Below are 15489 nucleotides of genomic sequence, written 5' to 3' on the forward strand. Positions count from 1 at the left end.
CTATTATTCTGACATTTCACATTCTTAAAATAAAGTGGTGATCCTAACTAACCTAAGACAAGGAATTGTTACTAGGATTACATTTCAAGAATTGTGAAAAACTGAGTTTAAATGTATTTTATTTGAACTTTATTTATTTGCTGTTACTGTAAATCAATACAAGAACACAAGGGCATTTTTTAAACCTTTATTTAACTTGGCAAGTCAGTTAAGAACAAATCCTTATTTTACAATGACGGCCTAGGAACAGTGGGCCTGGGAACAGTGGGTTAACTGGTCTAGGAACAGTGGGTTAACTGGTCTAGGAACAGTGGGTTAACTGGTCTAGGAACAGTGGGTTAACTGGTCTAGGAACAGTGGGTTAACTGGTCTAGGAACAGTGGGTTAACTGGTCTAGGAACAGTGGGTTAACTGGTCTAGGAACAGTGGGTTAACTGGTCTAGGAACAGGGGGTTAACTGGTCTAGGAACAGGGGGTTAACTGGTCTAGGAACAGGGGGTTAACTGGTCTAGGAACAGTGGGTTAACTGGTCTAGGAACAGTGGGTTAACTGGTCTAGGAACAGTGGGTTAACTGGTCTAGGAACAGTGGGTTAACTGGTCTAGGAACAGGGGTTAACTGGTCTAGGAACAGGGGGTTAACTGGTCTAGGAACAGGGGTTAACTGGTCTAGGAACAGGGGTTAACTGGTCTAGGAACAGGGGTTAACTGGTCTAGGAACAGGGGTTAACTGGTCTAGGAACAGTGGGTTAACTGGTCTAGGAACAGTGGGTTAACTGGTCTAGGAACAGTGGGTTAACTGGTCTAGGAACAGTGGGTTAACTGGTCTAGGAACAGTGGGTTAACTGGTCTAGGAACAGTGGGTTAACTGGTCTAGGAACAGTGGGTTAACTGGTCTAGGAACAGTGGGTTAACTGCCTTGTTCAAGGGGCAGAACGACAGATTTGTACCTTGTCAGGTTGGGGATTCGATCTTGCAACCTTCTGGTTACTAGTCCAACGCGCTAACCACTAGGCTATCCCCAACACAAGGGCATGCTCATTTAAATACAAGAACACAAGGGACTGCTCATTTAAATACAAGAACACAAGGGACTGCTCATTTAGAAGATGGCTAGTCATTATTAGCCTGGTTCTGCTAAGACGGCTAGTCGTTATTAGCCTGGTTCTGCTAAGAAGGCTAGTCGTTATTAGCCTGGTTCTGCTAAGACGGCTAGTCGTTATTAGCCTGGTTCTGCTAAGACGGCTAGTCGTTATTAGCCTGGTTCTGCTAAGACGGCTAGTCGTTATTAGCCTGGTTCTGCTAAGACGGCTAGTCGTTATTAGCCTGGTTCTGCTAAGACGGCTAGTCGTTATTAGCCTGGTTCTGCTAAGACGGCTAGTCGTTATTAGCCTGGTTCTGCTAAGACGGCTAGTCGTTATTAGCCTGGTTCTGCTAAGCCGGCTAGTCGTTATTAGCCTGGTTCTGCTAAGACGGCTAGTCGTTATTAGCCTGGTTCTGCTAAGACGGCTAGTCGTTATTAGCCTGGTTCTGCTAAGACGGCTAGTCGTTATTAGCCTGGTTCTGCTAAGACGGCTAGTCGTTATTAGCCTGGTTCTGCTAAGACGGCTAGTCGTTATTAGCCTGGTTCTGTAAGGACAGCAGGTACATTATGGGACGCAGCCCAGGTCATTATGAATTCTCAAAGATATTATAAATAAATAAATATAAATATTATAAAACAATTGTTGCGACCAAATCATGTGCTGGTGCACCAGTGGAGAATCGAGTGTAACAGACCCATGACTGTGGCTGTGTTTTCAGTGTTAAGCGTGTAACAGACCCATGACTGTGGTTGTGTTTTCAGTGTTACGCGAGCAGGAGAAGAACTGGCCGTGTTACGCGTGTAACAGACCCATGACTGTGGTTGTGTTTTCAGTGTTACGCGAGCAGGAGAAGAACTGGCCGTGTTACGAGTGTAACAGACGCTTCATGAGTTCAGAACAGCTACAGCAGCACCTCAACATGCACGATGACAAACTGGACTGCGTCACCAGGTAACACAGTGGTCAACACTCGTCCCCACAGTCCTCTCCTCGACCTGTAAAACACAGTTTAAAAAAAATGTGTTTTAGTTTAAAAAAAGCCTGATTTTAATTGAATGATCGAGTGGATCGACTTTAATTAACCTGTGTGTCTGCAGACCGAAGGGGCGTGCTCGTGGGCGTGGCAGGAAGAGGTTTGGGACAGGAAGGAGACCGGGCCGCCCCCCTAAATTCATCCGGTTGGACCCTTCGATCGCCACGGCAGGGGACAAGACACCGGTACGTACAACTGTGTAACTGTCATAGTTTACTTTGAGACACTGTCCCAAATTGTCTCCTATTCTCTACGCAGTGCATTACTGTTAACCAGGGGCCTGCAGTGCATTACTGTTAACCAGGGGCCTGCAGTGCATTACTGTTAACCAGGGGCCTGCAGTGCATTACTGTTAACCAGGGGCCTGCAGTGCATTACTGTTAACCAGGGGCCTGCAGTGCATTACTGTTAACCAGGGGCCTGCAGTGCATTACTGTTAACCAGGGGCCTGCAGTGCATTACTGTTCACCAGGGGCCTGCAGTGCATTACTGTTAACCAGGGGCCTGCAGTGCATTACTGTTAACCAGGGGCCTGCAGTGCATTACTGTTAACCAGGGGCCTGCAGTGCATTACTGTTAACCAGGGGCCTGTTAACCAGTGCATTACTGTTAACCAGGGGCCTGCAGTGCATTACTGTTAACCAGGGGCCTGCAGTGCATTACTGTTAACCAGGGGCCTGCAGTGCATTACTGTTAACCAGGGGCCTGCAGTGCATTACTGTTAACCAGGGGCCTGCAGTGCATTACTGTTAACCAGGGGCCTGCAGTGCATTACTAGTAAGGTCTACCTACATACTGATAGACCTGTATCTGTCTCCATACTGATAGACCTGTATCTGTCTCCATACTGATAGACCTGTATCTGTCTCCATACTGATAGACCTGTATCTGTCTCCATACTGATAGACCTGTATCTGTCTCCATACTGATAGACCTGTATCTATCTCCATACTGATAGACCTGTATCTGTCTCCGTACTGATAGACCTGTATCTGTCTCCGTACTGATAGACCTGTATCTGTCTCCGTACTGATAGACCTGTATCTGTCTCCGTACTGATAGACCTGTATCTGTCTCCATACTGATAGACCTGTATCTGTCTCCATACTGATAGACCTGTATCTGTCTCCATACTGATAGACCTGTATCTGTCTCCATACTGATAGACCTGTATCTGTCTCCATACTGATAGACCTGTATCTGTCTCCATACTGATAGACCTGTATCTATCTCCATACTGATAGACCTGTATCTGTCTCCGTACTGATAGACCTGTATCTGTCTCCGTACTGATAGACCTGTATCTGTCTCCGTACTGATAGACCTGTATCTATCTCCGTACTGATAGACCTGTATCTGTCTCCGTACTGATAGACCTGTATCTGTCTCCATACTGATAGACCTGTATCTGAATGTATCACAGGAGCTGCTGGGGTTTGTGGGTAAATTGCCGTACGAGGAGAGAGCTGACGGGGCTCTGAATGGTTACAAGGTGGTCGAGCTGGAGACAGACGGGGAGGGGGGCGGAGGGTTGGAGACAGAGGCACAACTAGACACCCCTGGAGGGGACCTGGCCCCCGACGCAGAAACAGACCCGCCACCCACCACCATCGACCCACCCCTACGCCCCATCAAAGATGACCCGTCCCAGAGCAGCGCCCCTGCCCCGGCAGAACCTCACCTCAGCCTCACCCCCCAGGACATGCGTCGGGCTAAGAGGATACGGGTAAGACTGGGGAGCGGACGAGGCCCTGTGCTGTAGCGAAATGGGAGAAACCATATTGACATGTAATGTTCAGTAGCGAAATGGGAGAAAACTTATTGAAATTTAAAATAAAAACACTTCAGGTAGAATTAATGTTTTTCTCCTGTTTAGTGCCGACTAAACGTCACCCTGGTCTGTAGTGTTACCAGGAGTCATACAGCCCTGGTCTGTAGTGTTACCAGGAGTCATACAGCCCTGGTCTGTAGTGTTACCAGGAGTCATACAGCCCTGGTCTGTAGGAGTCATACAGCCCTGGTCTGTAGTGTTACCAGGAGCCATACAGTCCTGGTCTGTAGTGTTTTACAGCCCTGGTCTGTAGTGTTACCAGGAGTCATACAGCCCTGGTCTGTAGTGTTACCAGGAGTCATAGCCCTGGTCAGTGTTACCAGGAGTCATACAGCCCTGGTCTGTAGTGTTTCATACAGCCCTGGTCTGTAGTGTTACCAGGAGTCATACAGCCCTGGTCTGTAGTGTTACCAGGAGTTACAGCCCTGGTCTGTAGTGTTACCAGGAGTCATACAGCCCTGGTCTGTAGTGTTACCAGGAGTCATACAGTCATACAGCCCTGGTCTGTAGTGTTACCAGGAGTCATACAGTCCTGGTCTGTAGTGTTACAGCTGGTCCTGGTCTGTTACCTGTTACCAGGAGTCATACAGCCCTGGTCTGTAGTGTTACCAGGAGAGCCCTGGTCTGTAGTGTTACAGTCATACACCTGGTCTGTAGTGTTACCAGGAGTCATACAGCCTGGTCTACAGCCCTGGTCTGTAGTGTTACCAGGAGTCATACAGTCCTGGTCTGTAGTGTTTTACAGCCCTGGTCTGTAGTGTTACCAGGAGTCATACAGCCCTGGTCTGTAGTGTTTTACAGCCCTGGTCTGTAGTGTTACCAGGAGTCATACAGTCCTGGTCTGTAGTGTTACCAGGAGTCATACAGCCCTGGTCTGTAGTGTTACCAGGAGTCATACAGCCCTGGTCTGTAGTGTTTTACAGCCCTGGTCTGTAGTGTTACCAGGAGTCATACAGTCCTGGTCTGTAGTGTTACCAGGAGTCATACAGCCCTGGTCTGTAGTGTTACCAGGAGTCATACAGCCCTGGTCTGTAGTGTTACCAGGAGTCATACAGCCCTGGTCTGTAGTGTTACCAGGAGTCATACAGACCTGGTCTGTAGTGTTACCAGGAGTCATACAGTCCTGGTCTGTAGTGTTTTACAGCCCTGGCCTGTAGTGTTCCCAGGAGTCATACAGCCCTGGTCTGTAGTGTTACCAGGAGTCATACAGTCCTGGTCTGTAGTGTTACCAGGAGTCATACAGTCCTGGTCTGTAGTGTTACCAGGTGTCATACAGTCCTGGTCTGTTACCAGGAGTCATACAGTCCTGGTCTGTAGTTTACAGCCCTGGTCTGTAGTGTTACCAGAGTCATACAGTCATACAGCCCTGGTCTGTAGTGTTACCAGGAGTCATACAGACCTGGTCTGTAGTGTTACCAGGAGTCATACAGTCCTGTTCTGTAGTGTTTTACAGCCCTGGTCTGTAGTGTTACCAGGAGTCATACAGCCCTGGTCTGTAGTGTTACCAGGAGTCATACAGCCCTGGTCTGTAGTGTTACCAGGAGTCATACAGTCCTGGTCTGTAGTGTTACAGCCCTGGGAGTGTCATACAGTCCTGGTCTGTAGTGTTACCAGGAGTTACAGTCCTGGTCTGTAGTGTTACCAGGAGTCATACAGTCCTGGTCTGTAGTGTTACCAGGAGTCATACAGTCCTGGTCTGTAGTGTTACCAGTCATACAGCCCTGGTCTGTAGTGTTTTACAGCCCTGGTCTGTAGTGTTACCAGGAGTCCTGGTCTGTAGTGTTACCAGGAGTCATACAGCCCTGGTCTGTAGTGTTTTTACAGCCCTGGTCTGTAGTGTTACCAGGAGTCATACAGACCTGGTCTGTAGTGTTACCAGGAGTCATACAGCCCTGGTCTGTACAGCCCTGGTCTGTAGTTTACAGCCCTGGTCTGTAGTGTTACCAGGAGTCATACAGCCCTGGTCTGTATACAGCCCTGGTCTGTAGTGTTTTACAGCCCTGGTCTGTAGTGTTTTACAGCCCTGGTCTGTAGTGTTTTACAGCCCTGGTCTGTAGTGTTACCAGGAGTCATACAGCCCTGGTCTGTAGTGTTTTACAGCCCTGGTCTGTAGTGTTTTACAGCCCTGGTCTGTAGTGTTACCAGGAGTCATACAGTCCCCTTGTCTGTAGTGTTACCAGGAGTCATACAGCCCTGGTCTGTAGTGTTACCAGGAGCCCTGGTCATACAGTCCTGGTCTGTAGTGTTTTACAGCCCTGGTCTGTAGTGTTACCAGGAGTCATACAGCCCATACAGTTTTACAGCCCTGGTCTGTAGTGTTACCAGGAGTCATACAGCCCTGGTCTGTAGTGTTACCAGGAGTCATACAGCCCTGGTCTGTAGTGTTACCAGAGAGTCATACAGCCCTGGTCTGTAGTGTTACCAGGAGTCATACAGCCCTGGTCTGTAGTGTCTGTAGTTTACCAGGAGTCATACAGTCCTGGTCTGTAGTGTTACCAGGAGTCATAGCCCTGGTCAGTCCTGGTCTGTAGTGTTAGCCCTGGTCAGGAGTCATACAGCCCTGGTCTGTAGTGTTACCAGGAGTCATACAGCCCTGGTCTGTAGTGTTAGCCCTGGTCAGGTTTTACAGCCCTGGTCAGTGTTTTACAGACCTGGTCTGTAGTGTTACCAGGAGTCATACAGCCCTGGTCTGTAGTGTTTTACAGCCCTGGTCTGTAGTGTTACCAGGAGTTACAGCCCTGGTCAGTCTGTAGTGTTACCAGGAGTCATACAGTCCTGGTCTGTAGTGTTTTACAGCCCTGGTCTGTAGTGTGTTACAGCCCTGGTCTGTAGTGTTTTACAGTCAGTGTTACAGCCCTGGTCTGTAGTGTTACCAGGAGTCATACAGTCCTGGTCTGTAGTGTTACCAGGAGTCATACAGCCCTGGTCTGTAGTGTTACCAGGTGTCATACAGTCCTGGTCTGTAGTGTTTTACAGCCCTGGTCTGTAGTGTTACCAGTCCTGGTCTGTAGTGTTTTACAGCCCTGGTCTGTAGTGTTACCAGGAGTCATACCCTGGTCTGTAGTGTTACCAGGTCATACAGTCCTGGTCTGTATACAGACCTGGTCTGTAGTGTTACCAGGAGTCATACAGCCCTGGTCAGTGTTCCTACAGCCCTGGTCTGTAGTGTTTTACAGCCCTGGTCTGTAGTGTTACCAGGAGTCATACAGCCCTGGTCTGTAGTGTTACCAGGAGTCATACAGCCCTGGTCTGTGTGTTCTGTACAGCCCTGGTCTGTAGTGTGTTAGTCCTGGTCAGTGGAGTCATACAGTCCTGGTCTGTAGTGTTTTACAGTCCTGGTCTGTAGTGTTACCAGGAGTCATACAGTCCTGGTCTGTAGTGTTACCAGGAGTCATACAGCCCTGGTCTGTAGTGTTTTACAGCCCTGGTCTGTAGTGTTACCAGGAGTCATACAGTCCTGGTCTGTAGTGTTACCAGGAGTCATAGCCCTGGTCAGTCCTGGTCTGTAGTGTTACCAGGAGTCATACAGCCCTGGTCTGTACAGCCCTGGTCTGTAGTGTTTTACAGCCCTGGTCTGTAGTGTTACCAGGAGTCATACAGACCTGGTCTGTAGTGTTAGCCCTGGTCAGGAGTCATACAGCCCTGGTCTGTAGTGTTTTACAGCCCTGGTCTGTAGTGTTACCAGGAGTCATACAGCCCTGGTCTGTAGTGTTTTACAGCCCTGGTCTGTAGTGTTTTACAGCCCTGGTCTGTAGTGTTTTACAGCCCTGGTCTGTAGTGTTACCAGGAGAGTCAGTGTTTTACAGCCCTGGTCTGTAGTGTTTTACAGCCCTGGTCTGTAGTGTTTTACAGCCCTGGTCTGTAGTGTTACCAGGAGTCATACAGCCCTGGTCTGTAGTGTTTTACAGCCCTGGTCTGTACAGTGTTACCAGGAGTCATACAGCCCTGGTCATACAGCCCTGGTCTGTAGTGTTTTACAGCCCTGGTCTGTAGTGTTACCAGGAGTCATGTTTACAGCCCTGGTCTGTAGTGTTACCAGGAGTTACAGCCCTGGTCTGTAGTGTTACCAGGAGTCATACAGCCCTGGTCTGTAGTGTTACCAGGAGTCATACAGCCCTGGTCTGTAGTGTTTTACAGCCCTGGTCTGTCATACAGCCCTGGTAGTCTGTAGTTTACAGGAGTCATCCTGGTCTGTAGTGTTACCAGGAGTCATACAGCCCTGGTCAGTGTAGCCCTGGTCTGTAGAGTCCAGCCCTGGTCTGTAGTGTTACCAGGAGTCATACCTGGTCTTGAGCCCTGGTCATACAGTATATTTCTCATACAGCCCTGGTCTGTAGTGTTCTTACATGTCCCCAGGAGTCATACAAAGATGGAGTGTTTTACAGCCCTGTCTGTAGTGTTACCAGGAGTCATACAGCCCTGGTCTGTAGTGTTACCAGGAGTCATACAGACCTGGTCTGTGTGACCAGGAGTCATACAGTCCTGTTCTGTAGTGTTTTACAGCCCTGGTCTGTAGTGTTCAGGAGTCATACAGCCCTGGTCTGTAGTGTTACCAGGAGTCATACAGCCCTGGTCTGTAGTGTTACCAGGAGTCATACAGTCCTGGTCTGTAGTGTTTTACAGTCCTGGTCTGTAGTGTTACCAGGAGTCATACAGTCCTGGTCTGTAGTGTTCAGGAGTCATACAGTCCTGGTCTGTAGTGTTACCAGGAGTCATACAGTCCTGGTCTGTAGTGTTCCAGGAGTCATACAGCCCTGGTCTGTAGTGTTTTACAGCCCTGGTCTGTAGTGTTACCAGGAGAGACCTGGTCTGTAGTGTTACCAGGAGTCATACAGCCCTGGTCTGTAGTGTTTTACAGCCCTGGTCTGTAAAGTCATACAGCCCTGGTCTAGTGTTTTACAAAGCCCTGGTCTGTAGTGTTACCAGGAGTCATACAGCCCTGGTCTGTAGTGTTTTACAGCCCTGGTCTGTAGTGTTACCAGGAGTCATACAGCCCTGGTCTGTAGTGTTTTACAGCCCTGGTCTGTAGTGTTACCAGGAGTCATGCAGCCCTGGTCTGTAGTGTTTTACAGCCCTGGTCTGTAGTGTTACCAGGAGTCATGCAGCCCTGGTCTGTAGTGTTTTACAGTCCTGGTCTGTAGTGTTACCAGGAGTCATGCAGTGTATAGAGGCCTAGTCTTGACAACAGTATATTTCTCTCTTTCGTCTTAATGCCCCGTAAAGATGGACGTGCAGGTAGGTCAGGCTTGGAGGATGGAAGGGTGGCTGTCATCTCCATGGTGTTTCCGTGACATCTGAACCGTACGCCTCCTCCATCTCCTATCCATTACATCTGTCCAGTCCTTCCTGCTTCAGTGGAATGCTGTGTCTGTGCTGTGTAGAAACAAAGTTGTCTATTCAAAACGTTGTGTCCTCTCTCTTCTCTCTCTCCTCTCTCTCCTCTCTCTCTCACTATCTCTCTCTCTCTCTCTCCTCTCTCTCTCCTCTCTCTCCTATCTCTCACACTATCTCTCTCTCTCTCTCCTCTCTCTCCTCTCTCTCTCACTCTCTCTCACTCTCTCTCTCTCTCTCTCTCTCTCTCTCTCTCTCTCTCTCTCTCTCTCTCTCTCTCCTCTCTCTCTCTCTCTCTCTCTCTCTCTCTCCTCTCTCTCTCTCTCTCTCTCTCTCTCTCTCTCTCTCTCTCTCTCTCTCTCTCTCTCTCTCTCTCTCTCTCTCTCTCTCTCTCTCTCTCTCTCTCTCTCTCTCTCTCTCTCTCTCTCTCTCTCTCTCTCTCTCTCTCTCTCTCTCTCTCTCTCTCTCTCTCTCTCTCTCTCTCTCTCTCTCTCTCTCTCTCTCTCTCTCTCTCTCTCTCTCTCTCTCTCTCTCTCTCTCCTCTCTCTCCTCCTCCTCCAGAATGCGGCCCTGCAGCACCTGTTCATCAGGAAGTCGTTCCGGCCCTTTAAGTGTACCCACTGTGGTAAAGCCTTCAGAGACCAGGACAAGCTGGAGATCCACCTAAGAGTCCACGGCCGTGACGCCTACCTGTCCTGTCATCACTGCAGTAAGGAACCCCTTCCTGTTTTAAACACTCTGTCCCCTGGACATGTGGACACACTAGGTCCCCGTCCTCGTATCAAATAGAACCCTGTTCCCTGGATAGTGCGGCGCACTACGTTTTGACCAGGAATACTTATTTATAATACTTATTTTCCACCATAATTTGCAACTAAATTAATAAAAAATCCTACAATGTGATTTTTCTGGATTTTTTTCCCCCTCATTTTGTCTGTCATAGTTGAAGTGTATCTATGATGAAAATTACAGGACATCTCTCATCTTTTTAAGTGGGAGAACTTGCACAATTTGGTGGCTGACTAAATACTATTTTGCCCCCACTGTACATGTTTTTTTATTATTCTCTGTCTTCTTCTCTGCTAAGATAAAGGTTTCCTGTCCCACGGTGCGTTGGAGGACCATCTCCTTCTTCACTCAGAACACCGGACCTACTCCTGTCTGTTCTGCACCGACACCTTCGATCGTCTGGACCTGCTCAAAGAACACGTGGGTGGCCATGCTGTAAACGGACGCTTCACCTGCCCTTCCTGCAAGAAGGTCTTCACGGACTTCATACAGGTTAGGGATGGAGATATCTCTGTTGTCAACACACACACACACACCTTCTACGAGAAGGTCTTCACGGACTTCATACAGGTTAGAGATGGAGATATCTCTGTTGTCAACACACCTTCTACGAGAAGGTCTTCACGGACTTCATACAGGTTAGGGATGGAGATATCTCTGTTGTCAACACACACACACCTTCTACGAGAAGGTCTTCACGGACTTCATACAGGTTAGAGATGGAGATATCTCTGTTATCAACACACACCTGCGAGGAGGTCTTCACAGACTTCATACAGGTTAGAGATGGAGATATCTCTGTTATCAACACACACCTTCTACGAGGAGGTCTTCACGGACTTCATACAGGTTAGGGATGGAGATATCTCTGTTATCAACACACACCTTCTACGAGGTGGTCTTCACGGACTTCATACAGGTTAGGGATGGAGATATCTCTGTTATCAACACACACCTTCTACGAGGTGGTCTTCACGGACTTCATACAGGTTAGAGATGGAGATATCTCTGTTATCAACACACACCTTCTACGAGGAGGTCTTCACAGACTTCATACAGGTTAGAGATGGAGATATCTCTGTTATCAACACACACCTTCTACGAGGTCTTCACAGACTTCATACAGGTTAGAGATGGAGATATCTCTGTTATCAACACACACCTTCTACGAGGAGGTCTTCACAGACTTCATACAGGTTAGAGATGGAGATATCTCTGTTATCAACACACACCTGCGAGGAGGTCTTCACAGACTTCATACAGGTTAGAGATGGAGATATCTCTGTTATCAACACACACCTTCTACGAGGTGGTCTTCACAGACTTCATACAGGTTGGAGACAGGTTAGGTCTACGCTGAGTCCACAGGGATGCTGACCCATGTTGACTCTACAAGGTGTTGAAAGCGTTCCACAGGGATGCTGACCCATGTTGACTCTACAAGGTGTTGTCCACAGGGATGCTGACCCATGTTGACTCTACAAGGTGTTCCACAGGGATGACCCTGTTGAATGTTGTTCCACAGGGATGCTGACCCATGTTGACTCTACAAGGTGTTGAAAGCGTTCCACAGGGATGCTGACCCATGTTGACTCTACAAGGTGTTGAAAGCGTTCCACAGGGATGCTGACCCATGTTGACTCTACAAGGTGTTGAAAGCGTTCCACAGGGATGCTGACCCATGTTGACTCTACAAGGTGTTGTTCCACAGGGATGCTGACCCATGTTGACCACAGGGATGCTGTGTTGACTCTACAAGTTCCACAGGGATGCTGACCCATGTTGACTCTACAAGGTGTTGAAGGGATGCTGACCCATGTTGACTCTACAAGGTGTTGAAAGCCACAGGGATGCTGACCCATGTTGACTCTACAAGGTGTTGAAAGCGTTCCACAGGGATGCTGACCCATGTTGACTCTACAAGGTGTTGAAAGCGTTCCACAGGGATGCTGACCCATGTTGACTCTACAAGGTGTTGAAAGCGTTCCACAGGGATGCTGACCCATGTTGACTCTACAAGGTGTTGAAAGCGTTCCACAGGGATGCTGACCCATGTTGACTCTACAAGGTGTTGTTCCACAGGGATGCTGACCCATGTTGACTCTACAACAGCGTTCACAGGGATGCTGACCCATGTTGACTCTACAAGGTGTTGAAAGCTCCACAGGGATGCTGACCCATGTTGACTCTACAAGGTGTTGAAAGCGTTCCACAGGGATGCTGACCCATGTTGACTCTACAAGGTGTTGAAGGGATGCTGACCCATGTTGACCACAGGGATGCTGACCCATGTTGACTCTACAAGGTGTTCCACAGGGATGCTGACCCATGTTGCAAGGTGTTTCCACAGGGATGCTGACCCATGTTGACTCTACAAGGTGTTGAAAGCGTTCCACAGGGATGCTGACCCATGTTGACTCTACAAGGTGTTGAAAGCGTTCCACAGGGATGGGATGCTGACCCATGTTGACTCTACAAGGTGTTGAAAGCGTTCCACAGGGATGCTGACCCATGTTGACTCTACAAGGTGTTGAAAGCGTTCCACAGGGATGCTGACCCATGTTGACTCTACAAGGTGTTCCACAGGGATGCTGACCCATGTTGACTCTACAAGGTGTTCCACAGGGATGCTGACCCATGTTGACTCTACAAGGTGTTGTTCCACAGGGATGCTGACCCATGTTGACTCTACAGCGTTCCACAGGGATGCTGACCCATGTTGACTCTACAAGGTGTTGAAAGGTGTTGCGTTCCACAGGGATGACCCATGTTGACCCATGTTCCACAGGGATGCTGACCCATGTTGACTCTACAAGGTGTTGAAAGCGTTCCACAGGGATGCTGACCCATGTTGACTCTACAAGGTGTTGAAAGCGTTCCACAGGGATGCTGACCCATGTTGACTCTACAAGGTGTTATTTCCACAGGGATGCTGACCCATGTTGACTTCAAGGTCTTTCCAAAGTTGGCTGCATGTCCTTTGGGTGGTGGACCGTTCTGGATACACAGGAAACTGTTGAGTGTGGAAAACCCAGCAGCGTTATAGTTGTCCCAAACCTTAGCGCCTGGCACCTACTACCTTACCCCCTTTCAAAGTCACCCACTACCTTACCCCCTTTCAAAGTCACCCACTACCTTACCCCCCACGTTCAAAGGCACCCACTACCTTACCCCCATTCAAAGGCACCCACTACCTTACCCCCCCATTCAAAGGCATCTGCTACCTTATCCCCCCCTTAGCACCCACTACCCCCCATTCAAAGTCACCCACTACCTTACCCCCATTCAAAGGCACCCACTACCTTACCCCCATTCAAAGGCACCCACTACCTTACCCCCATTCAAAGGCACCCACTACCTTACCCCCATTCAAAGGCACCCACTACCTTACCCCCATTCAAAGGCACCCACTACCTTACCCCCATTCAAAGGCACCCACTACCTTACCCCCATTCAAAGGCACCCACTACCTTACCCCCATTCAAAGGCACCCACTACCTTACCCCCATTCAAAGGCACCCACTACCTTACCCCCATTCAAAGGCAAACACTACCTTACCCCCATTCAAAGCACCCACTACCTTACCCCCATTCAAAGGCACCCACTACCTTACCCCCATTCAAAGCACCCACTACCTTACCCCCCCCCCATTCAAAGTCACCCACTACCTTACCCCCATTCAAAGTCACCCACTACCTTACCCCCATTCAAAGGCACCCACTACCTTACCCCCATTCAAAGGCACCCACTACCTTACCCCCCCTCACCCCCCTTACCCCCATTCAAAGGCACCCACTACCTTACCCCCATTCAAAGGCACCCACTACCTTACCCCCATTCAAAGGCACCCACTACCTTACCCCCATTCAAAGGCACCCACTACCTTACCCCCATTCAAAGGCACCCACTACCTTACCCCCATTCAAAGGCACCCACTACCTTACCCCCATTCAAAGGCACCCACTACCTTACCCCCATTCAAAGGCACCCACTACCTTACCCCCATTCAAAGGCACCCACTACCTTACCCCCATTCAAAGGCACCCACTACCTTACCCCCATTCAAAGGCACCCACTACCTTACCCCCATTCAAAGGCACCCACTACCTTACCCCCATTCAAAGGCACCCACTACCTTACCCCCATTCAAAGGCACCCACTACCTTACCCCCATTCAAAGTCTCTAACATCTGTTGTCTTGCCTGTTCAACCTCTGAATGGGACACAATCATTGTCTCACGGCTTAAAAATCCTTCTTCAACCTGTCTCCTCCTCTTCATCTAATCCTTCATTAACCTGTCTCCTCCTCTTCATCTAATCCTTCTTTAACCTGTCTCCTCCTCTTCATCTAATCCTTCATTAACCTGTCTCCTCCTCTTCATCTAATCCTTCTTTAACCTGTCTCCTCCTCTTCATCTAATCCTTCATTAACCTGTCTCCTCCTCTTCATCTAATCCTTCTTTAACCTGTCTCCTCCTCTTCATCTAATCCTTCTTTAACCTGTCTCCTCCTCTTCATCTAATCCTTCATTAACCTGTCTCCTCCTCTTCATCTAATCCTTCATTAACCTGTCTCCTCCTCTTCATCTAATCCTTCTTTAACCTGTCTCCTCCTCTTCATCTAATCCTTCATTAACCTGTCTCCTCCTCTTCATCTAATCCTTCATTAACCTGTCTCCTCCTCTTCATCTAATCCTTATTCAACCTGTCTCCTCCTCTTCATCTAATCCTTATTCAACCTGTCTCCTCCTCTTCATCTAATCCTTCATTAACCTGTCTCCTCCTCTTCATCTAATCCTTCATTAACCTGTCTCCTCCTCCTCTTCATCTAATCCTTCATTAACCTGTCTCCTCCTCTTCATCTAATCCTTCATTAACCTGTCTCCTCCTCTTCATCTAATCCTTCTTTAACCTGCCTCCTCCTCTTCATCTAATCCTTCTTCAACCTGTCTCCTCCTCTTCATCTAATCCTTATTTAACCTGTCTCCTCCTCTTAATCTAATCCTTCATTAACCTGTCTCCTCCTCTTCATCTAATCCTTCATTAACCTGTCTCCTCCTCTTCATCTAATCCTTCTTTAACCTGTCTCCTCCTCTTCATCTAATCATTCTTTAACCTGTCTCCTCCGCTTCATCTAATCCTTCATTAACCTGTCTCCTCCTCTTCATCTAATCCTTCATTAACCTGTCTCCTCCTCTTCATCTAATCCTTATTCAACCTGTCTCCTCCTCTTCATCTACACTGATTGAAATGGATTTAACAGGTGAGATCAATAAGGGATCATTCACCTGGATTCACCTGGTCAGTCTGTGTCAGTGTTTTGTACATGCAGTGTATAACTGTCATACAACCTCATCTCCTCTGATCCCCTTGTAGATGGCAATGTGTTTTCAGTCATCTTACCTGTTAAAATTATAGCCGC

The 15489-nt window shown here is 48.5% G+C and overlaps 1 protein-coding gene across 1 annotated transcript in view; it reads left to right on the forward strand.

Annotated features, from left to right (window-relative positions):
• Nucleotides 1–15489, forward strand: part of prdm10 (PR domain containing 10) — a 66689-nt gene that overhangs the window by 27851 nt on the left and 23349 nt on the right. The window contains exons 11-15 of the mRNA XM_046315102.1: nt 1917–2034; nt 2181–2301; nt 3540–3842; nt 9840–9987; nt 10366–10559. Of these exons, the coding sequence (XP_046171058.1) occupies nt 1917–2034; nt 2181–2301; nt 3540–3842; nt 9840–9987; nt 10366–10559 (884 nt within the window). The remainder of the gene's footprint in view (nt 1–1916; nt 2035–2180; nt 2302–3539; nt 3843–9839; nt 9988–10365; nt 10560–15489) is intronic.

Source organism: Oncorhynchus gorbuscha, linkage group LG19 (assembly GCF_021184085.1).
Source record: "Oncorhynchus gorbuscha isolate QuinsamMale2020 ecotype Even-year linkage group LG19, OgorEven_v1.0, whole genome shotgun sequence".
Taxonomy (NCBI): Eukaryota; Metazoa; Chordata; class Actinopteri; order Salmoniformes; family Salmonidae; genus Oncorhynchus; species Oncorhynchus gorbuscha.